Here is a 22,759-nt window from a genome sequence, read left to right on the forward strand (position 1 = left end):
GCAGCTGTTAACTGGGAAAACCGTTCAGGTAACTCAGTCTCTTAAGTGCTTTTAAAAAATGGATTTTGGAGATGCTGCGGCCGCCCCCCTACCTGGCACTCAGGCAGATGAGTTTTCGAACATGTGCCCGGAGGCTGTATGTCAGCAAGGTTCCATTCTCGGGATGTGAAGTCACGTGTCATGGGCTCGGGGGACGCTGACAAGTCCCTGGACCACCTGGGTTTTAGTTTCCCCTTCTGGAAACATAGGTAATAATTATGCCCGATCGGTAAGGCTGTTTTGAGGATTAAACGTGTAAAAAATACTTGAATCACTCCGAGCAGGGCCTGACACAGATAACAAGCGTGGTTACCGTGGGAAAGATCAATCCTACTCCTGCCACATTCCGCGGTCTCACGCGCGCCCCCCCCCCCCGCCGGCCCTGCACATCACTCCTGCAGGAACCCAGAACTGCACACGAGAAACGGAATCTGAACGTGCTGGAGGAGGATATGAAGACACTCCCCCCACGGCCCCGGGGACGGCTGACCACGACTACCTGGGACACGAACGTCTCCATGGAGACCTACATGAACAGACGACCTTTAGGACCAAAACCCATCTCAGACTCCTCCTGGCCTAGGTGGGGTACTCCTCCCCACCCCGAGCACAGCGATGTGCCGGGAGGTAGGGGTACAACTGCGGGAGGACCCGGCCTGAGCGGCTCACCCACCACGTCCTCCTGCTCACCCAGACCTTCGACCGAAGCAGAGCATTCCAGCAGGTGTCGCGCTGACACAAAACTGGACCGAGGTCCTTTCCCTCCAGCTGCTGTCAGTCTGGTTGAGAAGACCATGGGTGGCCCCACGATGCAGGGTGATAGGATGGTGAGGGACTCCTATGGAGATGAAGGTCAGCCCAACATGCCAGAGGGCAAACATCAGTGGCTGGAAGTCTGCAGAGCCAAGATGACCACAGAGAACTCTGGCTGCAAGACAAACCTGTCTGTGTGTCTCTCCCTAAAATAAGAGTAATGATCAGAGCATTGAAACCCAAAGGCTAACCACGTAAGAAATCCCTTTCATAAAAATCACCAGACTGGCCCCCTGGTCAAAGGAGGAATAGCAGTTTCCACGGCCGTACCCTCACCTTCTGCCAAAACCACATCCACACATCTGTCCACCCATCCCCGAGAGAACCTCCCAGAACCACGATGGAGACGGGAAGTGCCACGTCTACTCAGGTCCAGTCATTCTGTCTCCTCTCCCACATTTCCTGGGCACGGCCTCCAGAGACAGACACCGAAGGGAGTGTGGAGACCCTCCTTCCTCGGCCCCCACGAGCCACCCCACAACAGCTCCCTGCGCCAAGAAAAGAGCGCGAGAAATGCTTCCCGGTTTTCCCCTTCTTGCGTTCCCCAAGTCAACTGGTAAGAGGAAGCTGACTTTTGGTGCCCTTGAGGCTCTGTGCTTTGAGGCAGGAGGGGAAATTTGCTCCTTCCAAGCAGGGTAAATGGTGAACAGTTTCTGCCTCACGGAGCACACGTTCTAGCAGAAGGAAGAATGTACGTTCTGCACGGTTTAAAGGATTTTCAAGAACAATCTGACCGCACGCAATGTCACCTTAATTCTACACTTTGAACCCTCCTCAAGGTTAGTCCACGGGGTGCCTGGGTGACTCAGCTGGTGAAGCGCCTGCCTTCGGCTCAGGTCATGATCCCAGGGTCCTGGGATGGAGCCCAGTGTCAGGGTCCCTGCTCCGTGGGAAGCCCGCTTCTCCCTCTCCCTCTGCCCCTCCCCTCTGCTTATGCTCTCCCACTTGCTCACGCTCTCTCGAATAAATTAAGAAAATCTTAACAAAAAAAAAAAAAAAAAAAGAGGTGAGTTCACTCTGCAAACATTTTTTTCCCCAATGACCATAACCTAGATCGGTGGTTTTCAACTTGCAGGGGTATTTTCTCCTGCAGGGGATGTGTGGCAACATCTGGGCACATTTTAGGGTGTTGCAACGGGGATTTCTGTCCTACGGCACCTAGGGGGTGGGAGCTGGGGAGGCTGCGGGGCACAGATAGAGCCCCCGCAAGAAAACACTATCCGATGGGAATGTCAGCAGTGTCAGGTGGAGAAACGTCATCCACTCGACCGGATTATGACCCAAACTGCAACATAAATATCCAAGTGCCCCTACTGAAATAAATACATGACTGAAAGAATAAATTTCACCTGCAGAATTCCAAACAACGTAGGTGGCTACGACAGCCTGCAGGAGCTGGAGTGTCACTCCCCACTCCGTAACTGTGAGCTTCCTTCCAAACAGGCAGCACGGGAAAAATGGGGGCGGGGGCAGGGGGCAGACTCTGGGTGGGGGGCCAGGGAAACACTCGCCCCGCCCGGCCAGCCCAGGGGACGTCGTGGTGGGTCAGGCACATCCCGGATACGATGGGATGACGGTGGTACTTTGTCTCTCTGGTTTCCACTCCACGCTCATCACTCCAATACAGTCTCGAGAAAACCATGCGACAAGTCTCCCTGGAGGGACGCTCTTCCAATTTCTGAACAGTTAAGTCTCAAAATTTATGAATGGTCACAGTCAGGGGAGTCTCCGGAGACCTGATGACCATCCGTACGTGACGTCCTGACTGGAATCCTGGAGCAGAAAAGGGGGCACGGGGCAGGGACTATGGGAATGTGAATCAAGTCTGGTTGGTTAACTGTGACAAATGGACCACACTAATGTAATAATTGACTAATGGGGGGAACCAGCCACGAGGCATCTGGGACTGTCCTATGCTGACTCCACGACTCCCCTGTACATCGACTCCTACTCTACCACCAAAAGCTTGTTTAAAACAGATGGAACACCCTCTTTCTCCGTCCACCTCTGGCCCACTGTCTACTCCACGCAAGTCCGCTAACGTCCGCTGGATGACAAAGGGAGGCAAGTCCCAGGCACAGACATCATAGACCTCGCTGGGGTCTGGGGACACCCAGCATGCACCCCCTTCCCAATGGGTTCCTCATGAGGGAAATACCTCCTCCCATGGGATGTGCGGTTAGTGACAGGTAATGGCCGGACCCCACGTCTCATGACGGGAGCCACACGGGGCCCCTCTCCCACCCTGCACAGACAGCAACTAGACACGAGAGCCAGCGGGAGCCTCTCTAGTCTCTGCACCTGCTGTGAGCATGACAAGGGCCGAGGAGGGGGTTCACAGTGGTGGGTAGGAACAGGTGCCTGGGGTCGGCCGTTCTGTCCACCGTCTCTCAGACACCAAACCCAGTGTCCCCATTTCCTATTAATTCCTGAGACCCATGATATATACCCTGCAAGCCCTTTATTTCTTTCCTTAAATAAGTCAGACTGGGATTTATGGCCTGCAACAAAGGACATTGCTGGCTACACTGGGGCATATTTCCCCTGAAATAGAGTAAGAAAAGGACCCAGTTCTAGGTCAGGGCAGGTTCAAAGGCTGCACCCTTCAAGTGAATTAAGCTCAGGGCCAATCTCAAACCACCACATTAATTCCTAACAAGCTCAGAATCCGGCAAAGCGAGCTTCCCAAACCACCAATGAAGGCCTTTCGAGGCTTATCCGTCCCAGGCCCCCTTTCTGCCTTCATCAAATATTCTTATTTTATTCTCTCACTGCTGCCTTCCTAACCCTCATCGTTGCAAGAACATTTCCTCGGTAATAATGTCTTCTTCACAGACACCGTGCCTCTGACCACTGTGCTGGACACACAGTCCTTCACACACTCCCGAGCGCTCAGCCTTTAACACGCTGCCAAGACCTCAGTCAAGTACACGCATTCGTTCCTAACCAACAACATGCTCGCTCACTCATTCCTTCATTCAACCAACTTGAGAAGGTCTCTGACTTTGAGAAAAGCCCCTATTCATCAGAGTTCTGGACCTTTCCACCTGCACTTCCTGGAGTATTTGGGAACCAAGCTCATGCTATGCAAATATTTGGCTCCAGCCCCACATTCAGATCTGATAACCAGGACCCCTTTCGAACCGATGTCCTGTAGAGAAAAGAACAGAAGAGCAGGTGGGGGGATGCAAGAGCGTGCCCACATTCTTTTCTTCCTCCAGACACATAATCAGGTGATTAGAGACCTAGGTTGCTTCTGAAATTGGCTCTCTGTGGGGGGAGAAATGGGACAGAACAGGAGGCGAGAACATGAAGAAAGGGCCCAAGTGCCGTGGGATGCTTCAGTTGTTCACTTGAAGGAAAACATTTTCTGAAATTAAAAGGGATCCTTAGATGTCTAAGGAATGAAAGCGTTTGCTTTTCTTCTTTTGTGGAGGTCTGCTTGGGAGGGACCTGCTTGTGGAGGAGCTGTAGGAGGGAGCAGAATTCGTGAGATGACAAACAGCCCCACCCAGCTTCTCTTCTCAACAGTTAACACGCACACCTGTGCATGCACACACACACACGTACGCATATCCACACACCCATGCACACACCCATGCCTGTACACACATGCACATACCCACCTGCACACACCCACGCACACCCACACACACATATGCACACACAGCCATGCCTGTACACACATGCACACACCCACCTACACACCCACGCACACATATGCACACACATACACACAGCCATGCCTGTACACACATGCACACACCCACCTACACACCCACGCACACATATGCACACACATACACACGGCCATGCCTGTACACACATGCACACACCCACCTACACACCCACGCACACATATGCACACTCACGTGCACACAGCCATGCCTGTATACACATGCACACACCCACCTGCACACACCCACGCACACCCACGCACACCCACACACACATATGCACACACATACACACACAGCCATGCATGCACACACCCACCTACACACCCACACAGACATATGCACACACATACACACAGCCATACCTGTACACACCTGCACACACCCACGCACACATATGCACTCACGTGCACATAGCCATGCCTGTACACACATGCACACACCCACCTGCACACACCCACGCACACATATGCACACTCACGTGCACACAGCCATGCCTGTACACACATGCACACACCCACCCGCACACACCCACGCACACATATGCACACACTTGCCTGCACGCACATGCCGCATATGCACACACTCATGCCCACCCACCTGCACACACACGTCTGCACACACCTAGCACACATATGCACACTCCCACCCGCACACACACACAGATACTATTTTAAACTACCCTTACTGATAATTTGCAGGACAAAATTGATTCCTAGAACAGAAGCCCTGTGCATTAGCCACGGTGTCACCCTCAGGTCACAGGCACAGAAGTAAAAGGGAGGCGGCAGAAGGCAGTCAATCATTATCAGCAAAGAGCTCAAATGTCAGCTGCTGTACGGCTGGGAGGGCTCCCTCCTGCTGGTGGCACTTAATTTAGTCCCCTTCCCATCCCTGATCATCCTTAAGTGGCCATGGATGTCCAGCTGGTAGCTGACCTATGAAACATAAGCCCACCCCGACCACGTCAGCATGTCAACACGGCGTGTCTAAAAACAAAAATCACGAATTCAGAGAAAAGCACCCAAGGATCCATGGCTGGACCCTGCAGGGTTATTTACAGCAGATGGCCAGACAGAGCAGACCGGACTCATTCTAAACATTTGGAAGCTATGCTGAATTAGTGTCAAATTGACTTCATTAAAAAAGATACACTGTTTTATTATTTTCTAATTATGAGAACTCAAACTCCATGCTAACAGCATGACCGGACGTAGGTTCACCTCCAACTGTTGTCACAAACCCCTGTGACTCACTCGTCACCTCAGCATTTGAAGTATGCGGCCAGCACGTTCTTACTGCTTCTAAGGGACAGAAGTGTCCCACCTCACCAAGTTCAGCACACGTTCATGAACTATTAATTTCACTATTATCTGAACTGAAAAACGGAATCTTTTCTTTACAGATTTCTAACTGGCGAACTCCGAAACAAATACACTTTTGCTGTACATCAAAATTCTCCAACCTTTGACTTCTAAGTGGGGCCACCACATCTAGGAGTTTCAGAATGTGTTTGTTTCTGAATTTGCAAAGATCTGGACTCCGTAGATTATGCAGCCCAGCAAAGCAAGTTTCCGCTGGCTTTGTGACCGTTTGCCAATGACAGAGCTGCCCTCAGGACTCTGACGCCCGTGTTTTAACGTGCAAGACGTGGTCATCAGACACAAAGCTTTCTGTGAAGTTTAGTAGGACACAAGCTGCCTCCCCAAAAGGCTGGATGCAGATATCATCTCCTGGAGAGTTAAAACTGCAGGAGATTTGGGGTTTTCACCCTGGGTCCAGGAAATCAACAACCAGCAGTTTGCAAACCTACAGGATGGCAGAGGGTCCAAAATCATGCAAGAACAAAGCTCCCCTTATTCCAAACCTTTGGTTTCTATCAGCAAAACAGTTCCCTACATAAGTATCATCGCCACAAAGAAGATTCTATATATTTTTCCAATCCTAGAAAAGCAGAGCACAAAGCCAGCAGACCGTGCAGAAGGTCTGCGACCAGCTGAATCCAGGGCTGATTCCAGAGGACAGAAGGAGAGTTAATGAGGCCTCAGCCCCGCAGATGTGTTTCTGTGGCCTAAATCCCCGGGGGTCAATCCCCTGATGCAAGATCAGCCCAAGCCAAAGGTTGGTACCTGCCAAGAATCAGCCACGTTCAATCAGTAGATTAATGCTGTACATGAGTTTCTGTGTCTTTAGTTAAGATTAAAAGGTCACAATCAGCAGAAAGCTTAAATGTGCCAGGTACAATGGAAGAATGATTCCTTTCTGAAACTCCCCCACCCGTTAACAAAAACAGAGAGAAAGGAAAATGGAGAACAAAGAAAAAGCAGATCTGAAGCCCACGTGGAGAAGGGCAAGAGAACTGACCATCGGGGCATGAACTTTAAAAACCACATAGGAACCATGTCTCACGTACAGAAACATTCTATCTTCAGGGGTCATCGTGGATGTTGTACGTGGCACGTGAGATCAAGGTTCTGCATTGGGTGACAATGTCAGGATGCTTCTCGTGACCCAATCACACGGAAGCCCGAGCACCTGTGCAGCAAAACTGTCTTGTGTTTGAAACAAATAGAAAACAGTTTCATGAAAATCCCATCAAGCCAAGGCAAGGAAGCTCTCTCACATGTTACATTCTAAAGTGAAAACGAACCCGTTTTTTCCCCCCAAAAGTGCACAGTACTCCTAAATGTCTTGTCTTTGGTATATTCTTATATAAGCTACTCGACAAGTTCTACTGTATATTCTTCACACGTTGTGCTCTTTTATATTTTGAACACTGAGTTCTATTTCCAGAGAGAAACAAACTAAGTGAGGTTGGGACCATATCCTACTTAGAACTCACAGGCTTGGAATAGATTTGAGTTGGCAAAACTGTATCCTCTCTCCTTCAGACAACTGTTGCCATCCCATTTGCAACTCGACTGGACTGTGAGCTATTGACTCCCCGATGCGCCAAGGGCCCGGCGGGACCACCCTCGCATTCCTCAAGCTTCTGAGGAGACCCCACGCTCAGGCTGAGGGCGCAGATCCGCGTCCCCCCGGCTGCTCTGGGGGGGTCTGGACTGTCCCATAAATCAGAATGTCTTTACCACCGAAGTGCCCACTGGGAAAGAGCAAACTATTCTCTGCATTTTACCCTGACCAGGGGGTTTGTGACATTTAGAAGGCGTTGCACCTGGGAAGGCGCGAACGCAGCTCCTGGGGTCTGAGAGTGGGGGTCTGGAGGCCCCGCCCGCCCCGGAGGCGCAGGGACAGGTGCCCCCGGGGACTCACCTCAGCGTGAAGCGATCCGCACTGCAGTTCCGGGACACGGCCACGGGGAAGGTGAGCACGTCGCCCTGCCTCGCCGTCCGGGCTGAGTACAGGATGGCCACGTTGCTGTCCAAACGCAGCTCCCTCAGCGCCGGTCGGCCGCCTGTCTGGTAGAGGAAGACGCTCCCGATCCTCTGCAAGTGGGGCACAGCCTCGTCCAGCCCGTCCTTGCCCGGCCGGATGGCGTTGCCCTTCCTGACGTCGCTGCCCGCACAGTCCCCGCGCGTGTCCCCCGGCTGCACGGAGTAGTAGAGCTCCACGGGGCTCCCCTCGGGCGGCCCGGGCGCCTTCTTCCTCCCAGCCACCACACTGGGGGGCCCGAACCAGGCGGCCAGCAGCTCCAGCTCGGCCACGCACAGCCCCAGGGCCCCCTGCAACCGGCAGCCGGCCCGCACCTCCCGGGTCTCGCGGAAGGCGAACACGCGCAGGCAGGGCAGCCGCTCGCCGGGGCTCTGCGCCGCCCAGTCCCGGCCCAGCACGTGGAACAGCACCTGCACCTTGGGCCGGCTCAGGTACACCTTGTCCCGCACGATGTGCGCCTTCAGCTTCCAGTTGAGGGAGAACTTGTTGGTGAATCCGAAGGGGCTGGAGGGCAGCATTAAGTCCTGGGGCACCACCTGCTCGATGGAGAAGGGCCCGTAGCTGGCGTTGAGCACGGGCAGCCGCTTGGCTTTGTAAATCAGGAAGGACTCGACGCGGGACTGCAGGCTGGAGTTGCGCATGATGTCCTGGTTGGCCTCCTTCAGGAAGAAGGACACGTCGGCGTTGTGGATGTGGTAGGTCACGGGGAGGTAGGTGGGCAGCAAGGAGAACCTCTGGATGCTCTCCAGGACCCCTCGGCTTTCGGTCACTGTCGGGAGGGAATTGGAGCACAGGCATTAGGAACCCAGGCCAGTGCTAACAGGACTTTCGACGGCTTCATACCCCCGCGTTGCCCATTGCCATCTTTGTCCCAACCATGCAACGCTGCCTCCAAAACTTCTTACACGATCCACTCCCTTGACACTAAGTACGTTGTTTTGACAGTGGGGTTATGCCTATGACGTGCTCATTTTGCTAAAAGGAGAGATCACCCGGGAGTAGGGAAGTCTTAAGGGCACGCTGGCCTCGGACAGAGGAGGCTGTCCCGTTAACGCCAGCAGACAGACTGAGACAAGGAGCAGGAACAACCGTCTCAGCAAGGGCGCTGATTCTGCGTCCACACTCCACCTGACCTCTGTTCCACGTCCCCCTGTGACACGCGCTACACGTAAGGACACTCCGGTCCCCGGGGTCCAATAAAGGACTCGGGGAGAAGGTACATGAAGACGGGCACTCACAATCACGCGGACACCACACACGCCCCTCGGGGTTCAGCTGACAGACGCACAGCCCGGAAGGAGGTGCCACGAGGAGCTCTCTGGGAGGGGACCTCACTGTGTCCTGTCGGGCCCCAGTGTGTAAGGCACACACCCCACGTCCCCAGGAAACACATCCTTTTCATGACAGCCACATCTCCCTGAAAGCTGTTTTGATCCCAGAGCACAAAAGGCATTCTTTTTTTTCCCTACTGAACATATCCCTCCATCGGGAGGGAAGGAAAAAAAAAAACAAAACCAAACTGCTATTTTTACAGCGTGCCTTATCTTCTGTAAGAAAAACACAGACATAGAAATTACACAAAGCAAGGACCAATTTAACGGGTTTTAGAAATGGAAATTATTGGCTTTGGGAACGCTGACTTTCTAGGCAAAGTTCCACAAGTCGTACAAAGCCCTTCTCATTAGTAGCCATGTGATTATCTCTGGTTATTCTGCAATAAAAGCGACTCGGGCCCTGACATTCACTGTGCCAACCTGCTTCAAAGGCCCACGTGAACACCTGTTCTGATGCAAAACGCCCACCTGAGTCTGGACCCCAGCGGCTGTCCGAGAGCGGAGGAGAAAGCAAAGAACTCAGAGACGGGGTCCTGTGCACGGCGTTGCCGCACATGCTCCCAGGTGACAGGCCAGTCGCTGAACCCCTTGGCCTCCGCCGGGCTGGTGTGCAGAGTGAGGGCCCTGACCAGGCCATCGAAGCCCCGTCCAGCTGCAGCACTACAGGGCGCCAGGCTGCACTCACGCCACTTCTGGATGAGCTGCCAGTCGGACATTCGTCCCGAGTGTGCACACAGCCCCCAGGGAAGAACCCCCTTCATTCAGTGGCATTACCACGTTACCCATGCCAGACTGACCCTAAGGAAGCAACCAAGGTTTGTGTGGTGCTGAGCCATTTGAAACTGCTGAGAAGTGAGCTGTTTTGACTGACCCGAGCAGCAATTCCATGTGGTTTAACCTAATAAATAGGAATTTCTTTCCCAAAAATCAAAATATCACAGGTATAACCAGATACTTCATTCCTTGACAGGATTACATTTTTTAAACTTTCTGGAAATCACTCAGGACTCCTATTTCGTATAACCCTGTACTTGCCCATGTGAGTTTTAGTGAAAGCAAAGAACAGGGGTGCATTTTCTGCTAAGATTCTGCACCAAATGCTTCATCCCTTCACTGGGTCCCCTCTCCCCACCCTCTGCCACATCCCTGTCACTCCCCGGGTGGTATTATAAAGTCACTTCTCTGGAATGCTTCCCACGACTGGTTCTGGGTCCTTTGCAACATGTTTTCACAGTCCCTAGGAAGGCACCTGGAAAATATCAGGTACTCAATAAATACTTGATAAATGCATGAATGGATGGATCAACAAAGAATTATGACATTAATATTACAAAGAGCAGATTATATTTTTACAGCAGGATTTTGGATACTGTGTTCTCTCTGCCATCTCTCGACCGCATCAAGAGTTCCACGTAAGTTTAGTGATTTGGGGCCAAGGAAGATAGAAGCTTCTCCATGCAGGGAGATCCCCAAAAAGACCTATATCAATGAGATGGTGTCTCCTGATTCTCAAAAATACACGTTGGCGCTCCTCGGAACAACTGCCTTGAGGTGTCTCATACCAGCTTCTCAATTCATTCCAGAAACTGCCAAAACCAGACCACCAGGTTGCAGAGAGTTAAACATCCACGCTAGACACCAAGACGGTGAGAACTCTTCTGTCCAACACCAGACCCCTACTCCTTAAGGACACCAAACATAATTGTGCAACCAATTACATATTCCAAGGACAATGACCATGGGTCCTCTGACTTTATTCGGGAAAGCAATAGGGGGTCACTGCAAACATCCTTGAAAGGGAAATAATTTCTAAGCTTTCTTGCACAGCTTTCTAATGGCCTGTTTGTCTTTTTCCTGGTATCTGACCTCAATGTTTATTGCTTAAAAGTGCTCCAAGTTGACCTAAAGCTCATGGTTATTTACTTATACTTCCTTTATTCTTTTTTTTTAAACAAATCGCAAAAATAATGCCAATTCTGTTCCAAAATGCACAGAACAGACTAAGAAGCAAAACTCATTACCCCTGAATCCCCACAGGGGCAGCTCCTATAACCTACAAAAACCGATTCTACATAAACATGAGGAAGATGTCAGATAACCAGTAAATCGCAATTAATAATCCATTAAGAAAAAAATTACATTTGATTTCGATGCCATGGCCTTAAACGCTAATTTGAAGGAAAGCTCTATGTTCCTATCTTAAAGCAATTTAGTGGCGTTGGAGATATTTTATATTAATTTTAGCATTTTTGAAAACATAATTTTTTCCCTAAATAATACTTTTAAGAAAGATGGATGGGCTAGATGGCAATTTGAGCACCGACCTCTACATTTTTCCCTGGGCCAACTGGAAAGCAGTACCTGAGGGGATGGGGTAGCAGGTAAAGAATCATCACCTGTGTTGAACATGAAGTCCAGGATGACGGCAGGAACCACGGGGATTCCTGAGAGGTCACATGGGACGCAAACGCCACATGCAAAAAATACAGCACGGTTAATCCTGCCAGATAAAATACAGGAACCCAATTACATCTCAATTTCCAATAAACGGAAACATTACAGGGGCATGTGTATAAGAGAAAGCAAATAAATTTGTTGTTGATTTGAAATTCAAATGTCGCTGGGGAATTCTGTATTTTTATTTGATAAATCTGGCAACCCTGAGCACGAGGTCATAAAAAGAAAACAGCAGGCAGCCTGCGAGAAATTCCCCTGGTATTTCTAAGAGCAAAATCCGTGTACCCCGTGGTCAGTTGCCCACCTGGTGATGTTCCTGAGGCTGGCGGGTAATTTTTGCAATGAGCTGAGTTCAAAGACCCAAGAGTAAGACTGGCTGGCCACATACACGGAAAGCCCCAAAGAGTTAGGGTGTCTTGCTAACAAGGAACAGGAGGTGTGAGGTCACCTCCCTGTGCTGCTGGGATGGGTCCAGGTCAACTCTAACCTAGTCCAGAGCACAGAAGCTTTGGAGCCCTGGGTCCCCTGCTGGGAGTATCGAAGCCTGATGTACCCTCACAAGGCTCATGCTACAAGCCACAGGGGCACACCACGGTAACGCGGGATCAGAGGCCCCTCCAGGTGAACGCTTGGTGTGAACGCTAATCGGAGTGAGTGAAAACCTGGGACGAGGGGAACACACTCCATTATATGAAGGGAAATTGTCCTGCAAGACTACCCTCATAGAGGAGTGAAAGAGAAAACGCAAATAAACAAACAAAAAGCAGAAGAGGAATGGATCTATACACAAAAGCTGTAAAATCAAAGAAAAACATTTAAGAAGACATTCAGGAGGCAGAGGAACAATATAGCTTTGAAGAATATTTACCGAAGAATATGGAAGTGCATTTTACACAGAGCAACTTTCAAGCCCTCGACGATCCAGACCATACAGGCCCTTTGTTACTTATAATGCAATAAAGGCTAAGAGGGAAGAAGATCTGGCAGGATTAAACGCAAGGGATTTAAAATGGCTCCAGAGGCAATAAAACAGATTTGAAAAAGCAGAAAATTGAATTTATCAAATGAGACAGGGAACTTTGGAAGCTTTCCCTAAAGGTAAATGTTAAAGACAAAGAAATAAAAAAGGCTGGGGCCAGGCTGCCAACATGTGAGTCACACATCGGTTGTTCAACACAGATAATGGGGCTTCTTGGGAAAATACCAGAAAAACCCCAAAGCAGCATCATGTAAAGATAGCAGAGAAAAGAAAACATTCCTGATTTAAAAAAATAAATATTTCACCGAATTCCAAGGAAACACAGAGCACCACCTTTTTAGATCTTTCCTGAACACATTTTTTTATTATTTTTTTCTTGAAGAAGAGTTGACACAATGTTGCGTTGGCTTCAGGTGTAACAACAGTGATTCGACAAGCCTGTCCGTCATGCTGCACCCACCACAAGTGTAGAGACAATCTGTCGCCAGGTAACACTAGACGAGACATTTATTAATGTCAAAAACAAATAGAATTACATATCCTTGAAGAGATCGCTTCCCTGCAGAGCAAACGAAGATCCCTTCACGGTGCAGAAGAGTCCAACTCGTTTAGAACAACAAAGCCCCAGGATGCGGCAGACAGCCCACAGGAGGGAGGTGGATGGGGAAACCATGTGGACACTCATGTTTGCTGTGACCTTGCCCAAGGTCAGTGAGCCTCAGGGGTGAGGAGAGGTAACAGTGGGGGTGGGGGAGAGGCAGGAACAGGATGACTTTACAGAGAGCTGTGCCCTACAAGAAGCTGTGGACTCCAGAAAATTCTGAAAGCCACAGACTGAGATGTGCCTCCAGGAATCTGGATTTGAAAGTATGCAAGAGGACAGACCCAAATCAAAGTCCCTAACTGCCTCAGCTCACTTGCCTTGCTCCTTTCCACTCCTGGGCACAGATAGTTACCCTACGCAAAGACGAATAATCAACAGTCCATCCATAGCTCCCACCCCACCCCACACCCAACACATTCTGAGCAGGTGGCTTGCACTCCACTAAGAAAAGAGAATTCAGCAGAAAGGAACCGTCTTGTCTCCCCTGCAGCAAATGGGCCAGTGACTTAAAATCTGCTACCCATCGGTGCCTATTGTATATATTACATATAACATATATATAATATATATACATATATATAGGTTTACTGGTATAAATGTATATTTTAATATTATATATATTGAGTATAAAATATTATATTATATATATATAACATATATATAAAAGGTCCATTTCCTTGACAATCCTCACCAAAAACCCATTTCAATTAAAAGAAAAAAATCCTTAAGTTCCAGCAACTTTCTCCCTCAAGCTTCTACATCAGCTTTTCCTCCTTGTGAACTGGGTAACTCGTTTCAATACTAAAAATACTGTAATGTTTCACATATCACGTTGAAATAATGCTATTTCGAAATACAGTATATGCAAACTTCAAAAACAAAACACCCTAGACTCCAAATCCTCCCCTACTTACCACCTCATCTCTCTGCTTCTCTTCATACTCCTACACACGCACATATACGTTATTATAAACATGCACACAGACGGCTCTATGCACACAGGCACACACAGACCCACACCAACACACGTGGTCATCTATGGTCACTCTCATAAGCTAAATAACACCCCCCCCAAAGATATCCACAACCTAACCCCCAGAACCTAGGAATATGTGACCTTCCACAGCAAAGGGGGCTCTGCAGATGTGATCCAGTTAGATTCTGAGATGGGGAGATGACCCTGGATTATCCAGGTGTGCCACAAGAACCCTAATACGAGAAAGGCAGGTCAGAGGAGAGAGAAGATACTCCTTGCTGGCTCTGAATTGAAGGAACGGGCCACGAGCCAAGGGACGGAGGCAGCCTCTGGCAGCTGGAGAGGCAGGAACGCTGCCCTGGGGACCAAGGTGAGACCTCTGGCCTTCCTGTGTTTGTCTTTTAATCATCGAAAGCATCACATCTGTTGTTTCACATGCTTTTCTTCTTTTGCAGATAAGGAAACCAAGAGTCAAAGGGACCCACACCATGGCCAAGGTTGCACGATAGTGCCGTGCTGAGCCTGAGGTGGGTGTGATGGGTGGCAAGCTGGTGCTGACGGGACAGGCAACAGGAGCTGACCCCACACCTCCTTCCGGCCCCACGTCTGGTGACTCCAGGCTCTGGATCCACTACGGAAATTGGCAGACCCTACAGATCAGGTATCACCCTCCCTGCCTCCGGCCAGAGCCAACCGTTACACATTTCCCTGTTGGTCTGAACGCTGGGGGTTTACTCCCCACATTCCACTGTGATCCTATCACTTTGTTGCTGTCCATCTTGTTAACTTTAAAAAGGTTTCCTCAGCTTCTCAATGACTCCCACATAAAATTCACACCCTACAGCTCAGCATTCACGACATCCTGGCATTTACTGCTCTCCTCCTGGCCCAGTCTCAGTGTCTTGCTCCCACCACACTTAACCTCCACTCCCACCAGTCTCAGTGGCTGCTGGTCATTCACCAAATACAACCTCCATGGCCCCTCCTTTGCTGCTCTCCCTCTCTCTTATAATGGCCTCTCCCTCACAGCAAATCTCTGCAGGAAAATTGCCATCTGTCCTAGAACATTGCCTATCGGGGCCTCGACATCTAAGAAACCCACCCCATTCATCCCACTCAAATGGGGTCTCCACGCATATGCAGTACTTGACTCTGGTTTTCTCCTTGGCTATGCAGCAAACTCTGCTTTGCACTGCAGTTAAGTGAGTTTATTTACCCCACCAAGTTACTTATGTAATAATTATGCTTCCATAGTTCCAGACACTGTCCTGTATGCTCTGGAAGGACGGATGACCCTGTTACTCTTAGTGACCTCATGTGCTATCTTATCGTCCTCACTTTACACTGAAGAAATGGAGACGCAGGGAGTCACGCTATTAGCCTGAAGTCACACAGGTGGTAAGTGGCAGAGACGTGATTTGGACCCAATAGTCCGGCTCTTTTACCACCACATCATGTGACCCTCCACGAAGAAGTCAAGGACCCAGCCCTGTTTTGGTCATCTTTCCATGTGAAATCATACTTTTCCCAGAATGTGGCAGGAGAGCCAGGGCACCATGCTTGACAATTCCCAGTGGCACACAGAAAATCATATTTTTAAAATTGTAAGCCTGGTATCTCTCTTAACGAATATGGGAAACAATGTAATTCACACCTCAAGTCCAAGAATCATGGATATTATTACTTAGGTTGACACTATGTGAGGTATTTCATGCTAACCTGTCTACACTGACTGCATGGATTACAGACAAAGGGCTTTAAGAACCTGCCACTGCTCAGAAGTTGGGAAGGTGACACGTGCAAGGCCCCCAGACCAAGCACAGAACTGGACAGTTTGGGGCTTATGACATACTCACCAAGTGAGGAACTGTTAGCTCCAGAAAACACAGGAGTTGCTCTCTGGGATCTCTGTCAACACAAGGAGACTTTTAGAGACACTTGTGGAGAACTGCACACCCCCCTATCCCCCTGGCACTGCCCTGGGAATACAGGAGAAAGGTCCCGAGACGGAGATTAACACATTTCCTTTGAAGGCACTGCTCTTGATTGGCGTCTAAAACCTGAATTTGTTGTCTCAGATGTTTCAGAGGGGAATCTGTCTGCATTTCTCAAGCACATTTTCATGCCTTGAATGAGTCAGGAAACGGGTATTTTGCTGCCGCTTCTCAAAGGGGCGGGATGACTGAAGGAGGTAGCCGATGGCAAAGGCAGCAGCCCCCTGTGTAGATTTAAGTATGAGAAGCACTCTCACTTGAAGAATAATTTGTTATGGGAAACGTGCTTGGAGGCTGTGAAGTTATCTTAAAAGCAAGACACACTCCTGAGTCTGTATGTTCGGAGTGCCGTGCACCGCAAAGGTGTACAGACGCTGTCAGAGGTGCTGAGAAAACCGGCTCCAGCAAGAGGAACAAGGTCTCTATCCCCAGGAGGAGACATCCTGGTGAGAGGGACACACTGGAAACACCAGGAATGAGCCCATGCAACATGACTGAATGCAGCAGCGAGCCATGAAGCAAACGAAGCAGAGGTGGAGGGTGGAGGGTGGCACGGCCACTCAAGTCAGACTGCAGTCTAAGACGGGGAGAGGCAGTGAGGAGCTATATGCATCACTCATATTCAGGCCTGGTCAGTCTTGACATTTCACAAGCTAAATGCAAAAGCCTGGAAATGAAACAGCAACTCAACTCTCCATCAGGAACTCTCAAGCCAGGACTACTGAGGATAATTTGTCATCGCAGAAAGTTGTTTTGTGCATTGCTGAATATTTATCAGCAACCCTGACCTCAACCCACTAGATGCCAATAGACCCCCTTGCTCAGTGGTGACAGCCATACATGTCTCCAGACATTACCAAACGTCCCCTCAGGGTATAGTTGCAAGATAAACACAGGATACTTATTTAAATCTGAATTTCAGAATAACAATGAAGACTTTTCTTAGTGTAAGTGTGTCCCAAATATTGCATAGGATGTTCATTGTTTATCTGAAAATCAAATTTAAGTGGACAGTCTGTATTTTTATTTGCTCCATCTGGCAAACCTAATTAGGAAGCAAAATCATTCTTGAGAACCACTACACCAGTTTTAAATTTAAGAAACTGTATGTATGTGTGCCACATATGTACATGTATGTGTGTATATGCACGCTAGTCACAGATCTGCCTCCCTAAAGGACACAATCAAATGCCTGACCATTCAGATTAGTGAACACACAATTGCAACTGACCTTCCAGAGAGTGTGGAAGACTCACTTAGATGAGATTAAGGACAACGGGATCTGTTATTACCAGATTCTGAAAATAGAAATAAAAGTCATGTTCAATATGAAATATTTTGCCTCTCAAACTTGGCCTATGGTTTTTAATTCACAATGAAAGATGCTGCCTAGAGTTCAGCCACTGGCAACCAGGGCTCCTGAAGAAGCATATCTGGGGCCATATTGCCTGGAGATGATTGACAGTATCAAAGAGAAGGCTGGAATTCCCTTTCTCTCTCCCATTCATTGTATCCCTTGGAATCTATTCCTAGACATGAAAAAATAAGGAAGTGACCAGGAAAGTCTATGTTTTAAGAACGTTCAGTGCAGTGTCAAGCTTAAAGTTAAAAAAAAAATGACAACAAACTAAATATCAAATGAAAGTATATATAACCACTTCCAACCCATTAAAACAGCCAAAATCCAAAATACCAACAATAGCAAATGCTGGTGAAGATGTGGGGCAACACGAGCTCTCATTCATTGTTAGTGGGAATGCAAAATGGTGCAGCCATTTTTCAAAGTCAGTTTAGCAATTTCTTACAAAACTAAACATACTCTTACCATCCAATCCAGCAATTGTGCCCCTTGATGTTTACTCAAAGAAGCTGAAAATTTATGTTCACCACAAAACCCGCACCTGAATGTTTAGAACCACTTTATTCATAATTGCCAAAACTGGAAGCAACCAAGACATCGTTCAGTAGATGAATGGATAAATAAATTGTGGTCTATCCAGATGATGGAGAATTATTCAGTGCTGAAAAGAAATGAGCTATCAAACCATGAAAAGACATAGAGGGACCTTATAGGATTATGGCTAGGTGAAAGATGCCAAGTTGGAGAGGCTACATAGTGTCTGATTCTAACTATATTACATTCTGAAAAAGGCAGAACTATGAAGCCAGGAAAAACATCAGTGTTTGCCAGAAGCTCAGGGGGAGAGGTGAAGGGAAGAAGGGATAATCAAGTAGCAGGACCACCAAGGGCTTCTAAGGTGGTAAAAGTATCCCATATGCTCCTATCAAGATGGACACGTCACTATACATTTGTCAAAACGCACGGAATGTATACCACTAAAAGTGAATCTTAACGTAAACTATGGACTCTAGTTAATAATAATGTATCAGTGTAACTCGACAATTGCAATAAATGTACCACACGAATGCACGGGTTTATGGGAACACTGTACTTTTCACTCAATTATTTTCTGTACACCTGCAACTATTAAAAATAATAAAGTCTATTAATTGTTTAAATTAACTTTTGGTTATGTTGTCGTTACTGAACGCTAGCCTACTTCAACAGAGAGCTGAGAAAATATATGCTCTCAAACATTTAAAGAGTGCCAAGACGTGCCTAAAGCCCAGAATTTGGTCAGTTATAATGAATGTTCTATGCATACCTGAAGAAAATGTTTTGTGCCTCCAATTTTTTAAAAATTTGTATTGTCCAGATATTTTTTTTTAATTTACTTATTTGAAAGAGAGACAGCAAGAGACAGAGAGAGAGAGAGAACAAGCGTGGGGAGGGGCAGAGGGAAAGGAAGAAGCAGGCTCCCCACTGAGCAGAGATCCCGAGGCAGGACTCAATCCCAGGACCCTGGGATCATGACCCAGGCCAAAGGCAGATGCTTAACCATCTGAGCCACCCAGCCGCCCCAAGATATTCTTTACTCTTATGGAAATTTTGTCCGCTTTGTCTCTTAGTTACTTAGTTACTGAGGCATGTGTTCAATTCTCCCACTATTATTTTGAACAAAGAACAAAGCTGAAGGCATCACAATCCCAGATTTCAAGATATTCTACAAAGCTGTAGTGATCAAAGTAGCACGGGACTGGCACACAGCAGATACACAGATCAATGGAACAGAGTAGAGTCCAGAAATAAATCCACGATTTTACAGTCAAATAATCCTCAACAAAGGAGGAAAGAATATACAGTGGGGGAAAAACAGTCTCTTCAATACACGGTGTTGGGAAAACTGGACGGCAACATGCAAACGAATGAAACTGGACCACTTTCTTACACCACACACACACACACACACACACACACACACACACACAGACTCAAATGGATTAAAGACCACATGTGAGACCTGAACCCATCGAAATTCTAGAGGAGAGCAGAGATAGTTATTTCTCTGACATCAGCCATAGCAATATTTTTCTAGATGTATCTCCTGAGGCAAGGGAATCAAAAGAAAAACAAAGTATTGGGACTACATAAAAATAAAAAACTTCTGCACAGTGAAGGAAACAATCAACAAAATTAAAAGACAATCTCCTGAATGGGAGAAGATATTTGCAAATGACATATCCAATAAAGGGTTAGTACCCATAATATATAAAGAACTTACACAATTCAACACCAAATAATAGTAATAATAACAGTAATCCAATTAAAAATGGGCAGAGGATGGGGCGCCTGGGTGGCGCAGTCATTAAGCATCTGCCTTCGGCTCAGGGTGTGATCCCGGCATTATGGGATCGAGCCCCACATCAGGCTCCTCCGCTGGGAGCCTGCTTCTTCCTCTCCCACTCCCCCTGCTTGTGTTCCTTCTCTCGCTGGCTGTCGCTATCTCTGTCAAATAAATAAATAAAATCTTTAAAAAAGAAAATGGGCAGAGGAGGGGTGCCTGGCTGGCTAAGTTGGAAGACAATGTGACTCTTGATCATGGGGTTATGAGTTCGAGCTCCACACTGGGTGTAAAGATTACTTAAATGAATAAATAAAAACTTTAAAAAGAGGGGCAGAGGACCTGAAGAGACCTTTTTCCAGAGAAGACATAGAGACGGCCAAGAGACACATGAAAAGATGCTCAACATCGCTCATCATCAGGGAAAGGCAAATCAAAATTACAAGATAAACATCTTACACCTGTCAGAATGGCTAAAAACAAAAAGACAAGAAAGACAAGTTAACAGACTTGCTCCATCTGTATTTTAAAACTCGAAGGCTACTGTTCTTGCCAACAGCCAATATTATTGAGGTTTACCACCATGTTTACATTTTCTGATGCTACTCTTCTTTTACTGAATGGTGATGCTTTCTCTGGGATCGTCTTACATCTAACGAATAACACTCTTCAGTATTTTACTTGTGTGTACTCTGGAGACAGTTTGTCTCAGGCTTTGTTGATGTAAATCATTTATTTCACCCATGTTTTTTGAGAATATTTTCACCACACATACAGCTGTACATGTGCAGTACTTTCATTGAGCACGTTACTGGTGTCAGTCCAGTGTCTTCTTATATCCATAATTTATGTATGGAAGTCAGCTGTAAGGCTTGTATTGCTCCTTTAAAGATAACTGGTCTCTCTTCCTCTTGTGGACGCTCTTAGGATTTTCTCTTTGTCTTTTGTTTTCAGAAAATTTCTTAAGATTTGTATAGGTATGCATCTAGGTGTGGGGATGGGGCTGGGAGGGTCGAGGGGTGTGTGTGTTTATTCTACTGAGATTTCATATTCTTTCATGAATAACCACCTTAAAATCTCTCACTAGTTTTGAAAAATTCTCAGCTGCTATTTCTTCAGATCCTTTATACCTTCTTACACCTCTGGGTACTTCTCTCTGGGACTCCAATCCTACCTCAGTTAGAACTTTACACAATGTCACATATGTTTATTACCATATTTCTTCTTACTTAATTTTTTTTATATCTCTCTAGTTCTGTGTATTTTCTACAGGTCTATTTTTCAGTCCAGCTCTGATTAATCTGCATTATAATACATGTCTGGAGTTTTTCATTTCAGTAATTATACTTTTTCAGTCTGAAATTCCCAAAGCATTTTATTTTGTAGACTCTACTCTTCTGCTAAAATTTCCCATCTTGTTGTTTGCTTACCTAAGCATATGCATCGCATTTATTCAAAATTATGTGTCTAGCAACTCAACTCTAATATCTGTATACCTCTGTGTATGTTTCTATAATCTACTTCATTCACTTCATCTTGTCTTCTGGTTTGCCTAGAACATTTCTGTTCAGTGCGAGGCACTGTGAATAAAGGATATCCAGAAATACCCAGAATATAAAGATGGGAGCTATATTTGTCCAGGGATGACTTAATGTGCTTCTGGAAAGCAGGTAAAATAGGGTTGTACTACCTTCACACAGTAGGAGTTGACCTGACTTGAAACTGGATTACTGTCTTTGTGAAGACTAGTTATTTCCAGTATTTTTGTTGCACACAAGGTGAAGCCTTCAGAAAATCTCTCTGAAAGCCTACAGTTCACCCCTATTCCTGGGCATAAAATAAACTATTTTTTGTCTGCCCAGCATCATGAGACCATGAAAACCTCATTCAGCTTCCTGCCTCTTAGCTACCACTTTCTTCTCAGCTTCTATGTTTCTTTGTCTTGTACCAACTAAGCATAAGCAAATGTCCCAAGGGGAAAACATCTCAGAATGTTAGATTTACCGCAGTGTGCCTCCCTTCTCCCCTACTTCTTCACTCCTTGACATCCCGTCTGCCTCGATAGTTCACTAATGCCTTAAAGCATATTTTTTTGCCATTATTATTCAGCTTTTCAACTCAGTAGGAAGTCTGGTCAACTAGCCTGAAGCAAATATCACACAATTTATTACTGATTGAAGAAAAAGAGGATATTTTGTTTACAATACAAAAATGCATATTTCATATACTCTTAAGATCCCATTAATTTAAAACTAAACCATTATTTTATGCACCACTAAGAGATTAAACTATGACACAAAGCTTTTTATTTTCATTTTTTTATGTTATACTTATAGAAAATGTATTTAAAAATATTTACACATATCAGCAATGAAATATGAACAGGTATGACCTGGAAAGCAGGTGATACTAGGAGGACAGCAATGTGAACTCCATCATAACTGATTTCAGAACACCAGGAAATTGAAAACACCACAATTTTAGAGATACTCCATATGAAAAGAAAGCCTCAGTAATAATAAAATACAGTATATCCACGTGAAGGGTAGAATGATAGAAAGCACACCAAATATGAACACGAGTTGTATCTACCTGGTGAGATTTAGAGTGTTAATTGTCTCAAGTTTTTTCCCCTAAATTTTCTCATTATCTCTAAAGATCATTTATTATTTTTAATTTGAATCATGTGCTGTGTGCAGAAGAATCTCTCGTGCATTCCAGAAACGAACTGCATTTTGGAATGTCTTTTTGAGGATTACTTTTAAAACATGAATTTGAGACAGACAAGGGAAGAGAGAGAAATGAGGACT

At 46.8% G+C, this 22,759-nt stretch overlaps 1 protein-coding gene across 1 annotated transcript in view; it reads right to left on the reverse strand.

The window, feature by feature from the left end:
• TMEM132D (transmembrane protein 132D) overlaps nt 1–22,759 on the reverse strand; it is a 544,075-nt gene that overhangs the window by 388,909 nt on the left and 132,407 nt on the right. Inside the window, exon 2 of the mRNA XM_048221636.2 lies at nt 7,803–8,691. Within this exon, the coding sequence (XP_048077593.1) occupies nt 7,803–8,691 (889 nt within the window). The remainder of the gene's footprint in view (nt 1–7,802; nt 8,692–22,759) is intronic.

This window comes from Ursus arctos, unplaced genomic scaffold (genome assembly GCF_023065955.2).
Source record: "Ursus arctos isolate Adak ecotype North America unplaced genomic scaffold, UrsArc2.0 scaffold_34, whole genome shotgun sequence".
Classification (NCBI taxonomy): domain Eukaryota; kingdom Metazoa; phylum Chordata; class Mammalia; order Carnivora; family Ursidae; genus Ursus; species Ursus arctos.